General features: G+C 40.1%; 1 protein-coding gene and 1 long non-coding RNA gene across 4 annotated transcripts in view; both read right to left on the bottom strand.

Annotated features, from left to right (window-relative positions):
* DAB2 (DAB adaptor protein 2) overlaps positions 1–26,712 on the bottom strand; it is a 60,201-nt gene that overhangs the window by 13,283 nt on the left and 20,206 nt on the right. For 2 of the 3 annotated variants that reach the window (XM_025270568.3, XM_025270567.3), the window contains 8 exons: positions 11,895–12,087; positions 10,764–10,903; positions 9,865–9,963; positions 6,446–6,577; positions 5,884–5,964; positions 5,083–5,109; positions 4,786–4,839; positions 4,318–4,380 (listed from right to left, as the gene is read on the bottom strand). In XM_025270568.3, the coding sequence (XP_025126353.2) occupies positions 4,318–4,380; positions 4,786–4,839; positions 5,083–5,109; positions 5,884–5,964; positions 6,446–6,577; positions 9,865–9,963; positions 10,764–10,903; positions 11,895–11,985 (687 nt within the window). In that variant the 5' untranslated portion in view covers positions 11,986–12,087. The remainder of the gene's footprint in view (positions 1–4,317; positions 4,381–4,785; positions 4,840–5,082; positions 5,110–5,883; positions 5,965–6,445; positions 6,578–9,864; positions 9,964–10,763; positions 10,904–11,894; positions 12,088–26,712) is intronic. The other variant, XM_025270570.3, reaches the window with a different exon arrangement.
* On the bottom strand, positions 1,251–4,311 carry LOC112580630. Its single transcript, XR_003104960.3, has 2 exons — positions 1,512–4,311; positions 1,251–1,403 (listed from the first exon to the last, which is right to left on the bottom strand). It is a non-coding gene; the product is annotated as an uncharacterized LOC112580630 (long non-coding RNA).

Below are 26,712 nucleotides of genomic sequence, written 5' to 3'. Positions count from 1 at the left end.
ACTGGCTAATATATTCATATTTTATAGTTGTGGCTGTGATGAAGTTTAAGGTTAATATATTTCCCTATAATTGGGTTTTCTTCTGGGAGGGGGTCAAAAAAGATGGTCCCCTCCCATCACAGCCTGCTAGGTATGCCTCTTTAAATAGTTGAGGATCTTTTTGAAAGTGCTGCCAAGTTGGATCTCTCATTCTCATCATCTGAGTCTCTCTTTTGGACATAACTTTTTGTCTACATCCTTCTCAGAACATGATACTCAAAACACTGATGTAATCTAATAATTATATCTTTTGTCATAATACAGCTTAGCATTGCTTGTGTTGGGACAGTAATCTCACCTCTTTTTGTTCAGTCGCTAAGTCGTGTCCAACTCTTAGGGACCCCATGGACTGCAGCCCACCAGGCTTCCCTGTCCTTCACTATCTCCTGGAGTTTGCTCAAACTCATGTCCATTGCTGTCAATAATACCATTAAGTAATCTCATCTACTCGATGGATAAATTCAACTAATTTTAAAGTCATCTTTAATTTATGTATAAGGTGGAGACATGGGTTTAAGAGTTAATTTGAAAGACACACCAAATTCTATTCCTTCTCTATCATTTTTCAGATATGTTAATTATTTGAGTTCTCAATTGTCAGATAAGACATTCTTCTCAACATAAAAGCAGCAAATTTGATAAATCTGACATGTCTTTATTCAGGTCAATGACACAACTAATTAAGATTCACCCTAGGATACAGCTGTCATACTGATAGACCTTCCTTCTGATTGATCACTTAAATACTTAACTGTGCTAGCCATAGAAGAAAATAAACAATAAAAGTTGCCCAACTGAAATGGAAGCTAATTTTCTATCATTAGCCTGGGCAGATTATTAAATATTTTGGTCATTGGGACAATGATCAAGACATCCTCAAGGGAATATAAAATTCTCAAACCAGCAAATAAAAAGGGAGATTGAATAGACTTTCTTAGCTTTAAGAGAAAAGAATAAATTTTTAAAAATTTTAGGTCTAATTGGTATTTATCTTTTGGCTTCCTTTACTGTTAGGGATAAAGATACAATTTGTAAAAAGCCATATTTTCTCCTGATAACCAGAAGAACTTGTCAGAAGAGACAGCTTGTGATTTAAAAAAACAAAACAAAACAAAAAAAAAACCTTAAAAAAAATCAAAGAAATTGATGGGAAGATCTCAATGTAGGGATCTTTAACAATCAAAAGGTAGGACAAAATGTATTACAAAAGCTTGTGATTTCAATATTTATTCATTTATTATGAGCCACCTCTGGATTAGAACAGTTGGGTGTTCACAGCTGGTAGAGTTCTCCTTCAAATACTTCAGAAGAAGTTCTGAGGACACGAAACAGGAGCCACAATGTTAGACTTCTGAATAGTCACCCTATAAGTAAAATGTATAAGGCTCTCCTCAGGTTGCGTTTGTTGTTAATTCAAAATTAAAAACCCACTTCATAGACTACAACTGAAAAATGTAAGAGTCCTCATCTACCTCCTCCGTCAGCATTTATTTCCTTCTGCACTGGACTGTAAACTGTAAACACTTCATCCAGTTGGCTGTCATGTGGGCACCTGAGAGACAAGAACTGGTGACATGAACATGAAATACAGCCCCTGCTCTTAAGAGGCTCCAGTAGGCAGGGCAAGCAGGCAACCAAGAAGGTGTCTGCGCAGATTTTAAATATTGAGTTCAGTAGACTAGCTTTTATTCAGGTAACTCATCTTGCCTAACCATTCCAGCCTACCAAACCCTGGGACTCCCTGCTTAAAGCCTGTGGGGACTTCCTGCTGCTCCCCTATATCAAAATAAACTTCATTAACCAGACTTTCAAAATGACCCACAATGGAGGTGGGTCACTTGCTTTTAGCCTAACTACTACTCTCTAGTCTCCTACATACTTCAAAGACCTAACTCGAGTTCAGATTCTTTACAAAGCTTTCCCTCACTGATCCTTCTACTTCAGTTTCACTTGTGCCCACCCACTGCATCTTATATATACATGACAATGTGTTTTGTGCCCTGATCCCATCCCCATATCAGATATGATGGGGGAACCACATCTTATGCCTTTTTTCTTAATAACCAGGCTTTCAAATGGTGAAGTTTTTAAAGTTAAAGGTCATTTTTTGGGGTTTTTTTCTTTTCCTTTCCTTCTTCTTCTTTTGAGACACAGTACAGAAAAATATTGTTCAAGTGATTTTGTGATACAAATTACGATTTAAGGCATGTCACTTAGCTTACAGCATGAGTTTTACTTGAAATGCAAAAAACTATTCTTATAAATGTTGGAGGGAGGCACAGATGGGTTAAGAAACTGCTCATAAAGTCTAGGTAATTTAGATTTCTGCTGCTCTTCATCTCTTTCAGAGCAACTGCTGTGAGATTTCAAAATTTTTAAACAGGTTGGTTTTATCGAGTAGAAATAAATCTATTTCATGACTTATGAATATGGAGTCATATGTAGAAACACACTGGCAAAGTCTAATGAGCACATAATTAGCACCATTAACATTCTTTTACAGATATCATCACTTTGATGTTATTTATCATTTAAATTTACTGTTAGTTTAACTAAAACTTGCATTTTATTTCTACAAGCCCAAAATTCCTAGAATGCACAAAGTCTAATGTAAAGGAGACTTAAGATTACTCCTGTTTTTCTTCATTTCATTTTTTAGAACTTTCTATAAGTCTACAGAAGCTCATTAAACATTCAGTGCTTCCCTGGCTATCTCATCTCACTGGAATTTTACATACATTGAGTGTTTTGACCTCTTCCAGTATACTAGTTGTTTGAATGTTGTTGGAAAGAAGGTTGTTCAGATGTCAATTTACTTTGGGAAGGGAGCTTCTCATGAAGGAGGGGCAAAGTTGCCTAGCAACCAAATACCCTCAGAGCAAGGGCAGACCTTTCAGGATTATCTAATCTGGTATTTCAAAAAGTTTATCTTTACAATAGTAACAAACATTACAAAGAATGAAAGGTTTCACAGACAAATGAGTCAGGACTTCCTACTTGAAAGAATAGTAAATGAGCTTCTCCACTGCAGGTTTTTTAGGGTTGCTAAAATGCTATGTTATGCATTTTGATTCTCATAAAGGTGGGGTAGAGATGAATATCTGCAGCCCCTCCTCCTTCCCATCTCACTGAGCCTAGGTATTTGTGTGAAGTTTCATAAGCATGCCATTCTCTACAGTACTCCACCATGCAAGACATTCACCACTTCCCAATCTGCTGTTGCTCTAGTTCCTATGACCTTTTTGATCACAGAGGTTTGCTTGACAGTTCTACAGGAGGTTCCCAGATAAACATTCTTCCCATCATTCTAGACTGACATCTTTTTTCTTGAGTTATATCTAGGTGGTTTCTCATAATTTATGTTCAAGTCCAGAAACTCACTTACTCAGAGGCATTATCTGAACCTCTAAACTAAATAAAATCCTTGTAAGTAACATCAACTATTAGGCTTTGTGATTATTTTAACATTGATCTCCCTGATAGACATTTAACTCCATGATGTCACTGAATTATGAATCTCATTTCTGTGCCCTGCTAACAGCTGATACTCAAGAAATTGTTAAATAAATAAAAAAGTTTTAAGAAGTCATTCAAAATTACAAGTAATTTCACTTGAAGCCTGTTTTGGAAGGTCTGAGACTTAGGCTTAAGCATTGAAACTGAACCTATGCTTGGGTAGATGAGAGGTTTTTTGAATCACCATTCCTTGTTTTTAAAGGAAAATATCACTCCATTCTCAGAGTTGTTACAGATCAATAATAAGAAGATTCGATATACTATAATATCCTGTAAAAAATGAGCATTTTTTTAAACAAAGACAAGCTTTGGTTAAACATAACTGAGCCTCTTAACTGTCTGGTCTCACTTTATACCAAGCTTATGCTGCCAAATTACAACAAAAGAATTAGAAAAAAAGAAGAGGCCAGGAGTCTATACAATCAGTCAACTAACAAACATATTTCCTTCAAGTTGGCTTACATCAAGGATTAATATTCAGCTCCTCCTTCTGATCCTAAGTAATACCAAGATGGACTACATTGGCTGACCTATCGCTCAGATTTAACTTCTAAGCAATATTAATGTATCTGTTGTAGTGCTGATAGGCTCCTATGGTGACTTAAGATGCAAATTTGTTCTAGCAGCCATTTACACTTTATGCAGAAAAATCAATAGTCACCTTCCAAGTTTCAGTGAAATCCTCAAGATTTCTGGTTAATTGCCAATTTGAGTTATAGATGCCATTTCTATTACATTGCAAATTTAAAAACAGACACTTACTGTTGGACTACTTAGGTCAGGAGGTGTAGACATGTCCCCAAACAAATCCATCTGGTCAACACCCTTAAAAAAGTATTTTGATTAGATTCAGATGTGTCTATTAAAAATGATTATTTTGTATATTGTTGTCATTGTTTCCTAAGCTAAAGTTTAGGAAAATAGTTGTCACAATTGGATTTTCACTTATCCAATATAGATTTGATATTAGGTTAGTTAGGTCAGGTAGTGTAGACAGGTCCCCAGACAAATCCACCTGATGCATACTTTTAAAAAAGTATTTGGATTAGATTCAGAAGTTTTTACTAAAAAGATTACTTTGTATACTGACAAAAATGTTATACTGATGGCTAAAGAGTTGTCACAATTGGATCTTCATACAGATTCCATACATATTCGGTATTAGCAACATCTTTAGGAAGTAAAACCTGTGTTCAGGTAAGTAAGAATCATAAAAATTCACATACATACCAATTTCAGTTTGCAAGGTGGGTCATCAAGATTCATTAGAGCATCACTCCCATTCTGAAAAGATGGCAAATATTAAAGAGTCAGTTGGCGAGTTTTCTCTATGCAATTTAATTTCCTAGTGTATTAACTTATTAGCAGTTAAGATTTTGGCACTAATCATTCAACTGTACATCTTCTAAGATGAGGGGTCATGAACACACAATAATAAGCCAGGAGGGAAGTCTGCTTGGGTAGATGGCAAACAGGGCTTATATATATGACACATGCAATTCACAAGAACAAAAGATGCTCTTTTACCTCTACTGTTTTGTTGGCTTCTTCCATCTAAAAAGAGAGACACAAATTCAATGATCTTAATAAATTATTGGTAAAGTGAGTTCAAAGTGAAAGTGACAGTTGTTCAGTCATGTCCGACTCTTTGCGACCCCGTGGACTATACAGTCCATGGAATTCTCCAGATCAGAATACTGGAGTGGGTAGTCTGTCCCTTCTCCAGGGGATCTTCCCATCCCAAGGATCGAACCAGGTCTCCCGCATTGCAGGCAGATTCTTTACCAGCTGAGCCAAAAGGGAAGCCCAAGAATACTGCAGTGAGTACCCTATCCTTTCTCCAGCGGATCTTCCAGACTCAGGAATCGAACATGGGTCTCCTGCACTGCAGGTGGAGTCTTTATCAACTGAGCTACCAGGGAAGCCCAAAGGGAGTTCAAAAGGAGAATAAATATACCTATGGGTTCACAGGCATAAGGCATAAGAGAGTCTTGCATTTGATTTCTACCCTACATTCCCCGCCCCTCCTCATATCAATACTGGATTTAAATAGAGCTATTAGACTTGGTACTCATGTACAGTCCTTGGAATCAATGTGAAACTTATAAGGATAAAAGACAAGAGTCAGGGACTGGAAATTAGAAGGGCCTAACTATAACACCCATCCATTGCCCTTTGGAAAGAAGAGAAATACATTTCCTTACATTCTACACGTTGAAGAGCCACATAGAAGCCAACTTTCCAGAGAGGACATATGTTCACATAATGTTAGACACAGTCTTGAATATTGTATTAAGTTTAATAAGGCCTGTATGGGACAGTACTTGCCTTTTTCTTTTCTTCTTCCTTTTTCTTTGTATTATAGATAACTTGGAAAAGGTCTTTCAGATCAATGACTAACGGCTCAGCCTGAAGCGAGACAAAGCATCTTTATCAGCATTTTAATCTATTTTCTTCCCTTTGTTCCCCATCACTTCTGATTAGTATTAGTTTTTTCCTTTCTCTTAAAGCTCCTTCCTACCCTCCTCTGGGCTGTGGGAGATCTCTACCACTCTCACCCCTATCCCCAGAAACATAAAGTATACAGATAAAACAAGAAGTATTAATATAATCTTCCAAGTGCCTTCAAACTTTCTGGGAATAATTCACTATTATTCTAAAATCAGCAATGACCTTATGACAAATTCTATTCTGACAGCCCTTGTGCCACACATTACATGGGTATCAATGACATTTAAAGAAGATCCCTTGGACCAATTAAAAAGAGTCATCCTCTGAAGCATTGTTTAGTCCTCCTATATCCAACTGTTTCCAGCAAGTTCTCTAGTTGAGAGACAGACACCCTTTTGCTTAAGTCCCCCTCCGGCATATCTTGAGGAGCAGAACTTACTTGTTGCCCTGTTTTTATGGCAAAAAACTGGTGTTGGCCTTCTCCTCCACACACGTAACCAAACGCTCGGTTGTCTGTCACATCACGGGCAATGAAAGAAATCTTATTTACTGGATGTTCATGTTCTATAACCTTAAAAAGGAACATCAAAAATGATGTATTGAGAAAACTACAATCTATTTTCAAGCAAGCATAACTAAGTATCAGATACCTAGACATATATGAAAAGGCTAAAACATCTGAATATTTTTCCCTCCTGGTTGAAGGCCATATTTATCCTTGCTAGGAAGGGTTCAAAATGGGAAACAAACAAATAACAAACAAGCAAACAAAAAAAGGAAACTAACAACAAAGAGTAGAAAACAGAAATAGAAAGAATGATCCTTCTTATACTTCTATACTTGAGTCTCTCTGTCCCAAAGACATGATACCAAATCGCAAGGAAGAACTGAGGATTAGAAGACCAAGATTTTCTAAAGCAAAGATGGGGCATATAACCTCTAAAGCATTCCAAGTAGGTCTACTTTCCAAGTTCAGTTCAGTTCAGTCGCTCAGCTGTGTCCGACTCTTTGCGATCCCATGGACTGCAGCACGCAAGGCTTCCCTGTCCATCACCAACTGCCAGAGCCTACTCAAACTCATGTCCATTGAGTCAGTGATACCATCCAACAATCCTCTGTCCTCCCCTTTTCCTCCCACTTTCAATCTTTCCCAGCATCAGGGTCTTTTCCAATGAGTCAGTTCTTCCCATCAGGGGGCCAAAGTATTGGAGTTTCAGCTTCAGCATTAGTCTTTCCAATGAGTATTCAGGACCGATTTCCTTTAGGATGGACTGGTTTGATCTCCTTGCAGTTCAAGGGACTCTCAAGAGTCTTCTCCAACACCACAGTTCAAAAGCATCAATTCTTTGGCACTCAGCTTTCTTTATAGGCCAACTCTCACATCCATACATGATACTGGAAAAACCAAAGCTTTGACTAGACAGACCTTTGTTGTCAAAGTAATGTCTCTGCTTTTGAATATGCTGTCTAGGTTGGTCATAATTTTCCTTCCAAGGAGCAAGCATCTTTTAATTTTATGGCTGCAGTCACCATCTGCAGTGATTTTGGAGCCCCCCAAAATAAAGTCTCTCACTATTTCCACTGTTTCCTCATCTATTTGCCATGAAGTGATGGGGCCAGATGCCATGATCTTAGTTTTCTGAATGTTGAATTTTAAGCCAACTTTTTCACTCTTCTCTTTCACGTTCATCAAGAGGCTCTTTAGTAATTCACTTTCTGCCATAAGGGTGGTGTCATCTGCTTATCTGAGGTTATTGATATTTCTCCCAGAATTCTTGATTCCAGCTTGTTCTTCATCCAGCCCAGCGTTTCTCATGATATACTCTGCATATAAGTTAAATAAGCAGGGTGACAATATACAGCCTTGATGTACTCCTTTCCTGATTTGGAACCAGTCTGTTGTTCCATATGCAGTTCTAACTGTTGTTTCTTGACCTGAATACAGATTTCTCAGGAGGCAGGTCAGGTGGTCTGGTATTCCCATCTCTTGAAGAATTTTCTACAGTTTGTTGTGATCCACACAGTCAGAGGCTTTGGCATAGACAATAAAGCAGAAATAGATGTTTTTCTGGAACTCTCTTGCTTTTTCAATGATCCAGTGGATATTGGCAATTTGATCTCTGGTTCCTCTGCCTTTTCTAAATCCAGCTTGAACATCAGGAAGTTCACAGTTCATGTACTGTTGAAGCCTAGCTTGGAGAATTTTGAGCATTACTTTGCTAGCATGTGAGATGAGTGCAATTGTGCGGTAGTTTGAGCATTCTTTGGCATTGCCTTTCTTTGGGACTGGAATGAAAACTGACCTTCTCCAGTCCCATGGCCACTGCTGAGTTTTCCAAATTTGCTGGCATATTGAGTGCAGCACTTTCACAGCATCATCTTTCAGGATTTGAAATAGCTCAACTGGAATTCCATCACCTCCACTAGCTTTGTTCACAGTGATGCTTCCTAAATCCCACTTGACTTTGCATTCCAGCATGTCTGGCTCTAGGTGAGTGATCACACCATCATGGTTATCTGGGTCATGAAGATCTTTTTTGTATAGTTCTTCTGTGTATTCTTGCCACCTCTTAATAGCTTCTGCTTCTGACTTTCCCAACTCAGACTTAAGTGAACGGCATATCTAAGCTAGAGGAATGTTCACAAGGATCCTTTGACAATGGCTCAGACACGTCAGAGAACCACCATAAGTATTATTGGGGCAATTACCCCTGGGACATTCTGGAAGTCACCAAATTCTGTCACCAAGTACTTACTAACCTCACTTAGATGTTCATGTCATCATCCAGGAGTGTCATACGAAGGAGGCTTATTGATTCAGCAGTGCCTTCCCCTCAGTTCCCTACTCTCCTTTCTCTTGATCCTTTCAAGTAGACAGTAGGCCTCAACTCTTGAGTGATATTTTTAGGTGCCCAGAATGTGTCTTCGCTTTTGTTTCTCAGTAACTAAGGCCACTGAAAGTTTGTATTGGGCATATTAGGAGGTTTGGGAATAAGAGAATGCTTGTGAGGGAAACCTGTCACTATTCTCTGGCAGGCTTATGAAAACAAGAGTCAAAAGATCAGGGACAGTAGAAACAGCAGTGCATGAAGGTAGCAGGGTGGCTAAGCTGTACCAGGATTCCAGGGCCCTAAGTCTGACCAATGGATTTTTGCATATTAAATAATGAGAATCTCTAGGAAGGGTTGAATAGCAATGGGAGATCTCCGCACAGTATCCTGATACAATAAACTATTGTGTAGCAATGAAAACCCGTTTTAAATAGATGAATCTGATGTTATATAGAGTAGAGGGAAGAAAAAAAAAATCCCAGAACACTTGAAGTATGATAGTTTTTGATAAAACTCAAACAAACGAAATTAAGAAAGACTATTCATGTGATAGAATAACAGTAACCACAGAAAATGAGCAAGGTTACACCCATGGGGTGAGAAGGAAGGGGAGAGGGAAAAAGAAAGGAAGATGTTTTGTTCACCAAGTTCACCCATGACCAATATATTAAAATAGACCCATACACGGATCTATGACAGAATCACAAACAAGGGGTAAGGATTAATCTTTTAGTCCACAAAAATACCTGACTGATACTGGTATCTATGGTATACCAGTGTTGAGGTTAGACTTATTGACTTGAGGTTCACATCTATTACAGGAAATAAATTTCAAAGTAAAGTATCATGACTCCTCACCTCCTATCCTGTCTGTTTTTTGCCTGTTACTCCTGGAAAAGTGCAGCAATATGTACTTTTTTTTTTCCTACAGAATTTTGAAAAGGGAAAATGGCAGCTGAAATTTATGCCACAAATTATTTGTCAGACTCAGATGGTCAGAAAGGTGCCAGCAAAAGTGAATTCTTACCCCAGTTTTCTCATCAATGATTTTTATTCCAGAAAGAGAAATATTGACCCAGATCCTCTGCTTGTGTTGTCCCTGAGACCGAGCAGCTGCCGCCATTCCCTGATGAGATTGGGAGAACAAGAAAAACTCTAGTTAAAAGCACCCTATGATGCCTCTGATTCTAAAATTTTAAAAGACAATCAGCTTTGTTTTCAGCTTGGTTTACCATCTATGAAAGGATTAAGCATCCTTTATAAGAGACAGCAGGATTAAATGGAAGACAGCAAGCCAGGAGATCACTAGTTAGCTATGTGAACTTGGGCAAGTCCTTCTAATTCCCTTGGCCACTGAAGAGTCACTGGCAAAGACAAGAAGATTGAACCAGAAGATCTTCAAATGTCTTCAAAGATGTTTCTTCTAGGCCTTGTCTTATTTAATGAGTATTACTTCCTTAATGAGGTACATAGTGTGGCGGTATTAGAATTTAAAAATTTAAATAAACCTAAAGGACTAACACTAAATAGCATTAGTTTCAAAGAAGAGTCCTGAATTTTACCCAAATACCTCCAGGCTCTGAAATTTGGTCTGCTCAAAGGCAAAGGCATCTCGGGTCCTTCTGTACATGACTGCATGCTAAGTTGCTTTAGTCGTGTCCAGCTCTTTGCTACTCCATGGACTGTAGCCCACCAGGCTCCTCTGTCCATGGGGATTCTCTAGGCAAGAATAATGCAGTGGGTTGCCACACCCTCCTCCAGGGAATCTTCCCAATCCAGGGATCAAACCCCAGTCTTCTGCATTGGCAAGCGGGTTCTTTATCACTGAGTTACCAGGAAAGCCATAAGTAAATACAAATTTCTAATATCACTCCCTCTGCTGGACATCTGCTTAACATAGCAACAAATTATGCTTTCCTCTGTTACCTTTAGTTTCATCATAGAATCTTGGCTCATTTTATCCCCTCTTGCATCTGGCACATCATCAATGCCAATTAGCTTGGCCTTGTATTTCACACCATCACCTTTGAATCTTGCCAAAAGATATTCATCTGTCTTTTCAGTGCCTGAGAAAAGAAAAAGTTAGAGGATCAAGTTCATACATGTGCTGAAATATCAGCCCCAGGTATGACCAAAAATGCTGTAGAATCTAAAAATCTGAGTTACATAAATCTTGATTATACTACAATTGATCAATGCAACATTTTACCATTATCCTTATTTCCTCTGAGTTAAAAAAAATCACACTTTGTAAAACTGTGTATGGCACTGGGGTGGAGAGAAAATAAACTCTTAATGATGCAGAATGGGCTGAATTATGGGAAACTTATGGGAATATGTGAGATAGGATTGGGGGATATTCTGGGATATTCTTCATCATAGTTGTAAAAATATTTTTAAAAAAGAATATAAGGAGGATAATATTTTTTCTATAAAAGGAAAATAAGCCACTGCACAATTTACTAACATTTTCGAACTGTCAATAAAGCAGAACAGAACAGTGGGTAAAATCCCTTGAAAACCATCGAGATGATTATTTCATCAATATAACTTCTTTTGCTTCTCTTCTCATTCCCATTTCTAAAGCATGGATGTGAAAGGCAAAGAAATCATGGCATATTCTCAAACTGTGAATGATTAAGGATACTGACACTTTCTAGTGGTCCTTTTGTGTCGAAAGAAGAGGGTCTTATAAAAAAAAGATCTTGATTTTTATAAAACAGCTACTTCGGTAAAGCAAAATCATACATAGGTTACTGAAAGATAACCATGTAATACTTCACGGTTGCATTTTCTAACTGAATAATATCTATGAAAGTTTCCCAGCAGGATCCAAGTTGAGGCAATTACTGGGTTCATATATATATTCGTCTTAGCATAGAGGAATTGAACCAATCTCCTCCGCCAAAGTCTTACTTTCATATTTAGGAGAACTTGAGACTTGGCTGAGATTGAATCAAGGCAAGGGCCAAATCTTACTTTCCCTTGAACGTCATCCTTCTTCACTGGTAACCACCACTAGCTCCCCTCATAGGGCTCAAGAAGATTCCTTCATACCTTTCTTCTTTTCCTTCTTGGATGGTGCCTTTGGTGCAGCCTGTTGGTCAGGCTGACCATTAGTTGCGCTCGTTTCTACTTCGTTAGACATGGCAAGAAGGCAGACGGCCAGCTCCAGCACCAGCAGACTGTTAGTGACAGCAGGCGATCCCTGATGGAGTCGTCTCAAACAAACATAGCCTGCTACAGACGCCTGTGGGCAGAGTTTAGAGGCACAATGAGATCACAACACAGCGAACCCAGACTTTATGTCCTAATAGGCCCACAACCAGTGACTGCTGAGTGTAGTTCTTCAGACTCATTTTGTTCTTCTCTGTTAAACTGAACTCTGACAGCATGGGAGTGGGTAGGACTGTTTCCTTTGTAGTTTCCAAAATGGAAAGAAGGTATTTACTAGATTTTTCTTTAAGTAATTATTATGGCAGAAAGTGAAGAGGAACTCAAAAGCCTCTTGATGAAAGTGAAAGTGGAGAGTGAAAAAATTGGCTTAAAGCTTAACATTCAGAAAACGAAGATCATGGCATCCGGTCCCACCACTTCATGGAAAATAGATGGGAAAACAGTGGAAACAGTGTCAGACTTTATTTTTCTGGGCTCCAAAATCACTGCAGATGGTGACTGCAGCCATGAAATTAAAAGACGCTCACTCCTTGGAAGAAAGTTATGACCAACCTAGACAGCATATTCAAAAGCAGAGACATTACTTTGCCAACAAAGGTCCGTCTCGTCAAAGCTATGGTTTTTCCAGTGTCATGTATGGATGTGAGAGTTGGACTGTGAAGAAGGCTGAGTGCTGAAGAGTTGATGCTTTTGAACTGTGGTGTTGGATAAGACTCTTGAGAGTTCCTTGGATTGCAAGGAGATCCAACCAGTCCATTCTGAAGGAGATCAGCCCTGGGATTTCTTTGGAAGGACTGATGCTAAAGCTGAAACTCCAGTACTTTGGCCACCTCATGTGAAGAGTTGACTCATTGGAAAAGACTCTGATGCTGGGAGGGATAGGGGGCAAGAGGAGAAGGGGACGACAGAGGATGAGATGGCTGGATGGCATCACTGACTTGATGGATGTGAGTCTGAATGAACTCTGGGAGTTGGTGATGGACAGGGAGGCCTGGCATGCTGCGATTCATGGGGTCACAAAGAGTCGGACACGACTGAGCGACTGAACTGAACTGCGACTATAGGTACGACTCCTATGTACAAAATAAACAAGCTACAAGGATATATTGTATAGATGGGAAATACAGCCAATATTTTATAATAACTATAAACTGAGTATAATCTTTAAAAATTGTGAATCACTATGCTGTACATCTTAAACATATAATGTTGTAAATCAACTATATCTCAATAAAATAAAAACTGTTATTATCTGGCTAAGAAATTTGTATTGGAACTTTGGATAAAAAGCTAGTATTAAAGTTAGGGATCAAAATATGTCACATGTAGGGGCTTCCCTGGTGGTCCAGTGGTTAAGATTCTGGGCTCCCACTGCAGGGGGCACAGGTTCAATATTTGGTCAGGGAATTAGATCCCACATGCCACAGCTAAGAGCTTACATGCTGCAGCATGCCACACCAAAGATGCTGCATGCCACAAATGAGAACCAGCACAGCCAAATAAATAAAAATTACAACATTTTTTAACTGTCAAAAAAATGTTCTCACTGAGTGAACATAGTTTGTGCTATTATTTAGCATTATTATCCTTTAAACAGCTTCCCAGGTGGCACAGTGGTAAAGAATCAACCTACTAATGCAGGAGACACGAGGGACGTAGGTTTGATCCTTGGGTGGGGAAGATCCCCTGGAATAGTAACCCACTCCAGTATTCTTGCCTGCAAAATTCCATGGACAGAGGAACCTAGCAGGTTACAGCCCATTGGGTTGCAAAGAGTCAGACACAACTCAGCACACAAAACAGTTTAGTTCTCCATAAAGCTCCCCCATGTATCACAGCTGCTGCTGCTGCTAAGTCACTTCAGTCGTGTCCGACTCTGTGTGACCCCATAGACGGCAGCCCACCAGGCTCCCCTGTCCCTGGGATTCTCCAGGCAAGAACACTGGAGTGGGTTGCCATTTCCTTCTCCAATGCATGAAAGTGAAAGTCAAAGCGAAGTCGCTCAGTTGTGTCCGACTCTTAGCGACCCCATGGAGTGAAGCCTACCAGGCTCCTCCGTCCATGGGAGTTTCCAGGCGAGAGTACTGGAGTGGGTAAAACAAAAAAGCGAAGTCATTGTAAGCACACCGAAGTGAGTTAACATTTAAAAAGGTTCTTTCACCTCTCAGGAGTGAACATTTCTATACTGCACCAGAGAGAGCTAGGGAAGGTTAATTTTCTATGTGAACTGAAGACAAAAGGCAGAGAAAAGCCACTCACAGTGTGTAATCCTGTGAAGAACACTTAAGGGCTCGTCCACTGGTCTCACCCCCAAAGCTAGTTTCATTCTTTGCGATTTTAACAGTCTTTTGAAACACATACACACACACATACATAAAATAATTGATTTTCTTCAAAGACACCTGACTGGTAGGTACCTGGGGAGACAGTCTATTTACAGGTAACAACATTAGGGGACTTGAAGTCCTATTTAGCCATGACTTAGTTGGGGGCCAGGTACTATTAGCCCTTTAACTGCATTAACTCCATAACACTCATGGTAACCCTGTGAGTAGTATGATGCAGTATTATTTCACTTTTCCAGAGGGAAAGCCAAGGCACAGAGGTTTTAAACAACGCAGCTGCTGAGTTAAAACCAGGTCTCCAATCCAGGCTGTCTGGCTCCAAGCCAGAGTTCCTCAAATGCTACACTGATGAGTCTCATATGGGAAACCTCATGTTGGCCACAGAGATGTTCTATTATATACTTGTCGTGTCCCTCACCTCCCTGCAAAAAAGATACACCCAAGTCCTGGCCCCTGAACCTTTGTATGTGACCTTATCTAAGTAAAGGTTATTTGTAACTGTTATCAAGTGGAGGCTCTTGAGTTGTGATCATCCTTGATTTGGGAGGGTCCTAAATTCCAAAATCACTGCAGATGGTGACTGCAGCCATGAAATTAAAAGATGCTTACTCCTTGGAAGGAAAGTTATGACCAACCTAGATAGCATGTTCAAAAGCAGAGACATTACTTTGCCAACAAAGGTCTATCTAGTCAAGGCTATGGTTTTTCCAGTGGTCATGTATGGATGTGAGAGTTGGACTGTGAAGAGGGCTGAGCGCCGAAGAATTGATGCTTTTGAACTGTGGTGTTGGAGAAGACTCTTGAGAGTCCCTTGGACTGCAAGGAGATCCAACCAGTCCATTCTGAAGGAGATCAGCCTGGGATTTCTTTGGAAGGACTGATGCTAAAGCTGAAACTCCAGTACTTTGGCCACCTCATGTGAAGAGTTGACTCATTGGAAAAGACTCTGATGCTGGGAGGGATTGGGGGCAGGAGGAGAAGGGGACAACAGAGGATGAGATGGCTGGATGGCATCACTGACTCGATGGATGTGAGTCTGAGTGAACTCTGGGAGTTGGTGATGGACAGGGAGGCCTGGCGTGCTGTGATTCATGGGGTCGAAAAGAGTCGGACACGACTGAGCTACTGAACTGAACTGAACTAAACTGAACTAAATTCCATAACAAATGTCATTATAAAAGAAAGGCAAGGGGAGATTAGAAGTACCGAGACACACTGCAGAGGTGATGTGAATACAGAGGTAGATATTGGATTGATGCATCTACAAATCAGGAATGCCAGGATGGCCAATGTCCCCCAGATGCTAAGAGACAGATGTGCAATGAGTACTCTCTCAGCACCTTCAGAAGGAATAAACCCTGATGACGTATTGATTTGGGGCTTCTGGCTTCCAGGACCATGAGAGAATAAATTCCTGTTGTTTCAAGTAACCCAGTTTTTGGTAATTTGTTACGGCAGCCCTTGGAAACTAATACAACACCTCTGTTTTTGTGTGTGTCTTGGTTGATTTCAAGTGGTTCCAAGATTTATTTTCCAGCAATGTGATAAATCTCCTAGTCATATTCCTAGTCTTCTAATTTCAGGAAGCCAATAATAATGCTCTTCTTTCAAATCAAGAGGATATTTCCCCATGTTAACATCAGGCAGTGAGACCAAGCTCTGATCTAAGGAGAAACATCAACATCCATCCTCCTGCATCCTCAGCTTCTCCCCTTGGGCCCTTTCCTTTCTTAGTTGCTCATCGTATCTTAGAAATAAGGAAAACACTTCCATGTGACCCCACAGTCCTCCAGTTACTGCTTCATGATTTAAACATCTAAAATTGGTGCTCTCTTCCTCTTGAAGAACTATTCATCTTAATGCTAATCTCAGAAAGTCAGCTCCAACTACTAATGGCTCTTCTGACCAAATCCAGTTACTTTGCTTTCATTCTTTTGAGCATACCTGACTGCATGCATCACACATCTATACCTTTTTGTGAGCCCCCTTTCCCCCCATTTTTTGCTCCCATGACAATCTTGGAGCTCCAGTCCATGGCTTATGTTCATTGAATTAGGATAATCTGAATTTTTTCTTAATGATGGCATTCTTAATTTTAAAGTAAAGCTTTCCCACTTAACCTTGCACTTAGGACAAAGATGAGACGTTGTCATTTTATACCAAATGTTTTACCCCATTTGTTTCTGTCGTTCAGTCGCTAAGTCGTGTCTGACTCTTTGCAACCCCATGAACTGCAGTACACCAGGTTCCCCTGTCCTTCACTATCTTCCAGAGTTTGTTCCAATTCATATTCCTGCATATCTTTAATATCCTTTTCTTTCATTCTTATATAGAAACCCCAATATTTCTCATCTCTTTCAGAAATTTTTTCCTTTTTGACTCCTTTCCTTTTTGAATTAGCAGAGCTGCCTTCTCTCTCTTTTCCTAACCATTCCTGTTACTTGCTTGTCCCTGAAGACTTCCACTCCTTCCTGCTCAATTCTGGCAGGAAAGAACCTGGCATAAGAATCTGTTGCCCCATCTTTGAAGTCTAATATCATATTTTTCTATAGGATATTATTGCTGACAAGAAAAGTCTTAGCTCATTAAACATGGCAAATTTTATTCAAAAGCGAGTATTTTAAAGGAATTTGAGAAATGCCACAAAGCATTTTGAGGGGGCTTGGGAGAGGGAATGGTGGTGTGTGGTTTAGTCATAAAAATGATACAAGACGTAACAACGTTATAACTCAAGACCAGGCATTAAATCTGGTGTCAGCAGACAGCTTTCAAAATGGAAGAGGTCTACAGTGAGTGGTGCTACCAGGTTTTACAGCAAAAATTTCTTTTGTTAGACACTGAAGTTCAACATTCATAGCATTAGGATTGTTTTAAGGTACTTGGTATTCTTTGACTATATCCTTTCACGGTTTGGGGATGAGCAGTTACAAGGAGCAGGGGAGAAAAAAAAAAAAAAAGGTATAAAACGTTCCTTTAGCATCTTAGCATATTTTTTTTTGAAGAAAAAGGATGTGTCTGTTGGGTTGTAATAGCCAAGGGCAGGTCTCTATTGCAGGCCATACAATTTAAAAGTTATCTGTGCTCCCTGAAATGATTGGAAGGTAGATTTTGCCCACAGGCTCCAAGACTCAAAGATAAATCTCTTTATAAAGAAACATTAAAGGTTTACCGAAAAATTTTTAGCCAAAGCATACAACTAGTTATGTGTATAAGAGAGTGATAAACACTCACCTTTCTCCACAGCTTTAAAGAGAAATTCCCTCATCACAGATCTCCCAAATGCCCAAGTTACCATTTGACCTGGGGGAGACAGAGGAAGTCTTGCTTCCAGACTAAGGTCCCTCTGTACAAATAATCAACTTAAATCCAGGGTTTAAAATTTCAAATGCATACTCCTTCCAACAATGTTACAGAATTGTCAACTGTGCTCATAAAATCTCTAATAGGTTTTATAATGAATTGATTTTTGGGAAGGCTTTGGGCCTGAAAAAGGAAGCTGAGGACGAGAAGAGGCCCTACCATTTCCTGTGACTGCTTTCCCAAATTAGGGTATCGTTTAAAAAAAAAAAAGGCATCTATTTTAAAGCTCTAGTAAGGTAAAAAAGATTTTTAACTTTTATTTTTAAAGGAGAACCACTGGGTGTGTAGGTCAACCAGCAAGGATAGTCCTTCTGACTAAGGACCAAAAGTTAATCAGGAAACACACACAAAGGATGCTATCATAAAACATGGATTACTAATAAAGTCCAAAAACATAATTAGAAAGTCACACGGACTGCCCCACTCCCCCTACTCCATCTAAACCTAGCTGGTTTGTTAGTCTAGTTCTTAAGAATGATCTGTTTACTTCTTTAGATGCCCGAGAAGAGAAATAAGATGATACATCTGAAAACAGACGAGAATCTAAAGTTACTATATATTTTGACCCCCTTTTAAGGTCTAATACAGAATATAAAGTTGTAAATGAAAACTATGTTAAGTCAAAAAAATGAGCTTCATTTGAGTGAAGATCTCTAACTTGGATTTTGGACTTCATGCAAACCATGTGGGGACTTCCCCTTTCCACAGCACAAGAATCAGATGATCAGGAGACATTTTGCAACATTTTTTGGTTTCTGAGAAAGTTCTGAGAAATGTATACCAGAAGATTGTGTGAGTCACCTTAAGATGACTATGTCCTTTGCACTAGAAAACAATCTGTTATAGTTTATTCAGCACTTAAAGTGATTCATGCAAATATTTAGAACCTTGCAATACTGAGCCTAGGGACACACTTGTGCAGGGACAAATTTGCCTGGTGCTTCCTTTTCTTCCTCACCTTTTCCATCAGGAGGAACAGTATTGGCATCAGCAACGATTCTAATGAATGACTACGGGGTTCTAAAGCAACATCATGACACGAGTTTGCCACCTCCCTCCCAGTCTATCTTTTTACCTATTATTCGGAGCAGATAGGAATTTTCCTGATCAGTCTCAATGCTGGTAAAAGGAATAACTTGAGTTAAAAACTTATTTAAAGGTGGCCCCATTCTACAAATGATAGAGGACCTGTTTTTAATGTTAAGGGGAATAGTACAAACCCCAGACCTACCAAGCCCTTCGAACACTTGTCCTGGCAGCTCTGTGAATAGAATGTGTCTCCATCTTATGAATACTGAAATAGACTGAGTAACACAAGATCAATCACTAATTAGCTGATGGGCTTTAATTGAACATGATCTGTGTTCCCTTTCTTTTTATATATGCTGCTGTTCTTATCTTTTTTTTTAATTCCACTGATGTTAACCTGTATTTTTCCAGCTGCTTTCAGAGTCATAATCCCATGGACTTTCACATATCAGTTAACTTTCCAGAAAGAGCCACATAAAACAGACACAGGAAAGGGAGTTAAGGAGAATCAAGGACGAAGCAACATCGATGTCTTTGCTAGTGTCTAGCACTTTGGAAGGGTCAGAAGTGTGCTTCCCTGTCCTTTGGAACCTTTTGCTGTCTCAGCTGAGATCCTGAACTAGGACATGTGAAATATTAACCTCTAGGGCACATCTCAGGGTCCAAGAGGGCAGCAAACAGCCTTCAGCACTATCTTCAAAGTAGCCTTTTGAGAATAAGGGACCTTGCCAGAAATGATGCAGCCAAGTTTCTGACATTTGGTGCAAAACTAGTCTCCCTTAACTGCCTGAATCCCTATGCTTTTAGGAAAACTGATTCTACTCTGCAAAGACCAAGCTGAGTAGACAGTAAGATTTTTGCAGACTATTTAATTGGGGAAATGAGACTATGTTAACACACATTGAAAAGGAGTCCTTAGGAGATTTTCTTGTAAATGCTGACACTGCTGTAGGGGCCTCAGGAACAAAACGTGCCTGAGTCGAGGAGGTACGCACTGGTTAGGCATTTACAGAGAGCACATATCATTGTCTGTAACCCCTGGGAAGGATGCTGCAGAAAGATAGGACTTAGAAAGCTCTGAACTGGAAAACTTCTCCCAGCCTTTGAAACCAAGTCAGACCAGAGTTAAAAGTTCCCCAGACAGTTAATTTGGGAAAGAGGCCAGATAGTGTAGCAGGTCAGAGTTCAGGCTAAGAAGTCTTTCACATTTTCACTACTTTCTAGCTCTATGGTTTGAGTCAATCTATCTAATATTCATTTCTTCACCTGTAAAATGGGAATATAATTTGTAGTATTGTTATAAGAAATCAATAATAACTGATGTAGAGATCTCAGTGCCTTGAATACAGAAAGCTCTCAACAAGTGGCAACTATGATTAAATCACATGTCGGTTTCATGGACAGTTCAGTTCAGTCACTCAGTCATGTCCAACTCTCTGCAACCCCATGGACTGTAGCAAGCCGTGGACTATGTGTCAGGTATGCAGTCTTGTGTTGTAGTTGACATTGCTTTTCCACACCAAGTGCTTAAATGATTTTAGAACAAGTGGGACCAATAAGTAAATAGCTAGTAAGTAGAAACACTGTTAGAACCACCTCCTGTCCAACTCTGGCTTTGTGACTGTAGAAGGTAGGTTCTGACAGGAATGGGCTTCCCTGGTGGCTTGATGGTAAAGAATTTGCCTGAAATGCAGGAGACCCGGGTTCAATCCCTAGATCGGGAAGATCCCCTGGAGAAGGGAACTGTATCCATTCTGGTATTCTTGCTTGGAGAATCCCATGGGCAGAGGAGCCTGGTGAAATACAGCCCATGGGGTCACAAAAAGTCGGACATGACTGAGTGACTAACACACACACATCTGACAGGAGTAGGACTATGGGAATAAAAGCTACACTAAGTTACCAGAGAGGCCTGTTCTAATGAATTCCGAGTCAAATCTAGGTCTCCATTATCACCACTCGCAGCGTAAATGGTCTACCTCACATCCTGGGAGACTTTTATGAGGACCTCTTAAAATGTCCAAGTCCGTGACACACCCAGATCCATTAAGTTGGAATCTATGTGGAAAGAGATGCAAGCACCAATATATTTTAAAGATTCACAGATGATTCTAAAGCACTGACAAGTTTGAGGGATAAGTCTAACTTCCACAATCCCTTTGTTGCCTTAAAGAAATAAATACCAAGTGGGTTAAACTACTGAACGGCAAGAAACCTAGGGAATAATTTCGTCATACCCTTTCATTATAAGGATTAAGAAACTGAGGGCGAGAAAGAATATATAACTTGTCTAACTGTTAAACAGCTGGTTGTAGATAAGAGTTGGTACCAGGAAAAATCTAGATCCTAAAATGAGACTAGAGTGTCCTATTTTTAGAGTGTATGAGTCTGTTTTTTAAAAAAAAAAAAAAATTATTTTTAAGAAGTCCATACAAGTCCCATTATATTGAGACTGAACCAAGAACTAATTAATAGATATACCAAAGAACAGGAAGATAAATTAGAAGAATAGCTTGAATCGATGTTTTCTGAACCAAAACAGAAAAAAGAGTTTATGGGGTCTAATGATAGGGTATCACTAGATCCTCTTTTGCTGGGTAGCTGGAGTCCTACCTGGTCAAACTAGCTCACAAATGCTAATTTGGTTGCTTGGAAGAAAGTACTTGGCTAGGCTCGAGACGCAACTCACAGATCAAAGAATTCACATTATTTCAGTACATTCTCTGCTACTAAGTACTTGGCCTTTTAGTTATTTTTTCTAAAGCCTGGTAGGAAGTTTGAGTTCTTCAGTTGGCAACTTCCAATATTCTTGACTCATTATGACCTCTCAATTTTGTACCCACCTCCACCCATTTTGTTTTTAAAATAAGTTTTTATTAGGAGTATTTCCTAACTGAGCCTAAAGAACAGTCATCATAATAAAAGTGTTTAGGAGAGTTTAAGACTTTAAAAACAGGCTTGTATGTGTCACTTCAGTCGTGTCTGACTCTTCGTGACCCCGAGGATTGTAGCCCTCCAGGCTCCTCTGTCCATAGGATTCTCCAGGCAAGAATATTGGAGCTGTTGGCTGTGCCCTCCTCCAGGGGATCTTCCCAACCCAGCGGTTGAACCTGAGTCTCTTATGTCTCCAGCATTGGCAGGCTAGTTCTTGACCACTAGTGCCATCTGGGAAGCCCCCCAAATAGGCTTAATGTTATTATCTGAATAATAACAGATATATAATATCTGATATGTTATTGTCTGAATGAAGGCCTATTCCCTAGACTGTGCAATGCAACCAGTTCACTAAAAATGTCTAAAAATTACTCACAAGGTGAACTGAAGTATTGTAGATGATCAATTTTACAAGTGCAATGATTTATTTGAAGACTTTACTAGGATTAGAAAAGGTAGAATGTGTAGATTCACTGAGTAACTTGTGCAAGCTGGGCACAAGTCAATATGCTTGTGCAAACAAAGACACAGCAACCTGACTCTAGACACTCTCCTTACACCTAGTCAAACTCTAGGAAAGAAGGTACTTGGAATATCTCTGTGGTCTATGGACCATGTAGAGTTTTTGTGAATACGGATACATGATGCTTAGGATTGGATTAATTGACCTTAAAGAGTATGACTGTCTCAACATTAACATCTGCTTTCACTCATGCCTCAGGAGCTATGTGGGCAAGAGAGGTGATGATTGCACCCTCGAGTCAAGTTCACAGATGGGTCATTAAGCACCATCTTGAACCACCTTATTAGCTGCTTCTCTATTAGAGAGAGAACGAATCACCTATGGAAGGAGCCATGAGTGATTCTCATTAATTCTAAGGAAAGGGATTCTCCAGGCAAGAACGCTGGAGTGGATTGCCATGCCCTCCTCCAGGGGATCTCCCCGACCCAGGAAGATCTCTTATGTCTCCTACATTGGGAGGTAGGTTCTTTACCACTAGCGCCACTTAGGAATCCACTGTTCTGGAGGAAAGGAAATTATGCCTTTTGAGGGGGTAGGAGGGGCTTGGAAACAAAGGTTACCCTTCTCCATACACCTTGGGCTTTAGGCTCAGAGGTAGCTGGCAACTTAGTAGGTAAATTTGTTTATCAAGGTAAGACATGTCTGGGAAACGGCCAGTGGATTGAAGTGGTCCAACATGGAGTGGGAATGTGGGGGGAGGTATGGGAAGAAGGGGAGGGAAAACTCCTTATGTCTGAGGAACAGATAAAAAATACGAAGGCTAGATTCAAGCCCAGGGCTCAGGACTTTCCTGGTGACACCATGGATGGGGATCCACCTGCCAGTGCAGGGGACCCGGGTTTGATCCCTGCTCTGGGAAGATTCCCCATGCCTCAGGGCAACTAAGTCACTGTGCTGCAGCTACTGATGCCCACGCGTCCTGGGGCCGCACACCATAATCACAGAGCCCACACGCTGCAGCGCTGAGGGCTTCGTGCCTAGAGCCCGTGCTCCACAGCAAGGGAAGCCACCACAATGAGAAGCCTGTGCACCACAATGAAGAGTAGCCCATGCTCGCTACACCCAGAGAAAGCACAGCAATGAAGACCCAGTGCAACGCCCCCTCTCCTCCACCCCACCCTTCAAAAAAAGACTGGGCTCCAATGTCAGGGTCCCCAGCTAACCCAGTCAGGAAGACATGCTGGCACTTTGGGCAAGCTTCAGTACCTTGGTTCAGGTGGTGCTAGTGGTAAAGAACCCACCTCCCAATGCCAGAGACATAAGAGATCTTCCTGGGTCGGAGAGATCCCCTGGAGGAGGGCATGGCAATCCACTCCAGTATTCTTGCCTGGAGAATCCTGTGGACAGAGGAGCCCGGCGGGCTACAGTCCATACGGTTATGACTGAATAGACTTTTGAACACACAATACCCTGGCTGGTGGGTGGTACGTATGAGCGCACTGAAAGAGCTGTGTGACTTGAGGGCCTGTGGGGACACGATAGGGCCCTGCAGAGCACTTCTCCCCTGACCCTGGACAGTCTGGCGGGACCAGAGACAGCAGCCCCTGCCTCGGTCACCAGCGCCCTTGCTTCAGGGACAAAAGTCATCACGGTGTCACGGTAAGGCTGGGGACACCGAGCTGTAGTTTTAAAATCTGAATTCAGAAGAACTTTACTTCATATTATTAGATAGTAAAAGATACTATATTTCATTCTGCTTCCCTCCCATCCTAAGGGCAAAGGAAGAGAGTAGAATACTCTCTTTAGAATAGAGAATAAGCAATCTATGAAATATTTTTAAGGTTTTTTTTTTTTTTTTTCTTTAAGGACCAAACTACTAACATGGAAGCATCTGAAATTCTTCTATTGCAGGGCCTCTGGGGAAGTAATTTGAGAAGCATTATGGAGCTGGTACAAAATCACAGAAACATATGATTTTTACTTTGAATTTGGCACCTAAATGCACAGTGGATATTATGTTTGTCCCTTTCAAGAAAATGTAGTCAAAATACTAATAAATCAGAACAAGGGAAAAGGAGTGTCGTACATTTGATTTCTAAGTGTATGTTCTTTGGAAGGAATGATGTTAAAGCTGAAACTCCAGTACTTTGGCCACCTCATGTGAAGACTTGACTCATTGGAAAAGACTCTGATGCTGGGAGGGATTGGGGGCAGGAGGAGAAGGGGATGACAGAGGATGAGATGGCTGGATGGCATCACCGACTCAATGGACATGAGTTTGAGTGAACTCCGGGAGATGGTGATGGACAGGGAGGCCTGGCATGCTGCAATTCATGGGTTCACAAAGAGTTGGACACGACTGAGTGACTGAACTGAACTGAACACTATTCACACCTTCTTCAATAATCTTCCCTCATATCTAGGTATACTTTCCCCAATTGACCAGTAAATACTTGATTGCTCTCATATCTATCCTTCCCAAGTTCATTTAACAAAACTCATCCCTCTTCCTAATTTCAAGCTAGCTTTTAAATAAATCATACAGATGAAACTTAGCAGTTTGTTTCCTAGAACACACAGCATCAATTTGTGCTTTCTCGTTCCCAAATGAAGTAATCCTGAATGAAGTCAGCCCAGCCATGTAGTACACGCAGCACATGGACTTCAGGATACATGGTTTACACATTTGCGCCCCTCTGTGATTTTGCCTATGGTTCTTGTACACATAAATCTTAACTGGTAAACAGGTCCCACTTTCTACTTGATTGCCGTTACAACAGTCACCTTGAAAGGCAGACGAGTCATTTTGAATGTTAGAAGAATTCAAGAAAAAAAAATACATTATTTAGAAGCACCTGTATTTTATTTATTTATTTATTTAATTTTTTTCTTGCTTCTGCATCTGCTTTATTTTACTCAACACAACATTTATGAAGTTCCAGCTATGTTGTATCTTGTTCACTATCATTACCACATATCTCTTTATATGAATATACCACAAATTTTATCCAATTTGGAGCTGTTATGAATTGGGCTTCTATGAACATTCTACTACATATCATTTGATGCATATATGTATGCACTACTTTTACATTATTTTATTTATTGTAGTATAGTTGATTTTCAATGTGGTGTTAGTATCAAGTGTATAGCACAGTGATTCAGTAAGTTAACTTACTGTTAACTATTACCTGTGTACTTGATATATCAGTTATCACTCTAAGAGTGATGCTTCATGATTTAGCTGATTTCCTTTAGGAAGATCTGGTTGCTTTTAAATAAGATAAAGGAAAAATGAGTCATTTAAAAATAAAAAAGAATTTTCTATCTATTAATATTTGTTGAATTTCAGGTTGACAGAGAAACAGCAACCTGATAACCAGCCCTCTCCTCTCCCAACATCAGCAATCTACCTTGCTGAAGGTTAGGAAGTCACCAGAATGAAATCTAAAAGGTCAGGGGAACTCATCTGGAAGAAATATGCATTTACACTCATTTGCTTACTTCTTGGTTACTGGCAAAATTAGATAAGTTAACCGATAAGAAATCCCTAGGTAATTGCAAGTTCTGTTAGATAAGCAGAAAGGTGAACCTACCAACTTGCTTTCTTGCTTCTTGCAATGATATATTAATATTACCCAAGTGTTGAAAATTTAGGTGACAGGTTCTAAAAATGGACTGAAATAGCTAGACCACCTGCTCTGAACTTGTGAGCACACAGATAGTCTAAGAAGTTGCTGCAGAGTGAGATGGAGGAAGTAGTGGAAATGCACAAGCATCCTTGAACTAAGGTTCACACTCCATCATTATTCCCTCATCTTTTGGGAAATGGTATTGGACCAAATAAGTATATAGGGATAAATCAATGCATTTTTAAACCAAGGGGTGGAAAAATTCTAAACAGCAGCACACTAATTCATGCTAAACGAAACAGTTTTGGGATTTTAATTGCTGGGCAGTTGAAGCAACTACATTGAACAATGTCTGTAGTAAAGTGTTCCAAGTATCAAAATATGTATATATGGTTCATTCACTGCAGAGATAGATGAGCACAGGAAGTTCCAATTACAAGAAAAAAAATCTACCACTTAATATCAGACTTTCATTTCTAAAGTCTACATAGGTGAGACACTTAGTTTCATGAATTCTATACATAAATCCACATGAAAGCAGCCAAATTAAACCTGTTACTATTAGGTAAGTCGTCATCATTAACTGGTCCTCCCTTCCACAAACACTTCTAGGCATCTACCTTAGCAATCCTGATATATAATTCACAAGTTGGGAAGAGTAATTCATGGATACTAAGGCAATGGCACCCCACTCCAATACTCTTGCCTGGAAAATCCCATGGACAGAGGAGCCTGATGGGCTCCTCCATGGGGTCCATGGGGTCGCTAAGAGTCAGACACGACTGAGTGACTTCACTTTCAGTTTTCACTTTCATTCATTGGAGAAGGAAATGGCAACCCACTCCAGTGTTCTTGCCTAGAGGATCCCAGGGATGGGGGAGCCTCTAGGCAAGACGGACTGCAGTCTATGGGGTCACACAGAGTTGGACACGACT

The sequence above is a fragment of the Bubalus bubalis genome, chromosome 19 (genome assembly GCF_019923935.1).
Source record: "Bubalus bubalis isolate 160015118507 breed Murrah chromosome 19, NDDB_SH_1, whole genome shotgun sequence".
Classification (NCBI taxonomy): domain Eukaryota; kingdom Metazoa; phylum Chordata; class Mammalia; order Artiodactyla; family Bovidae; genus Bubalus; species Bubalus bubalis.
This window is presented reverse-complemented; position numbering and strand designations above follow the sequence as displayed.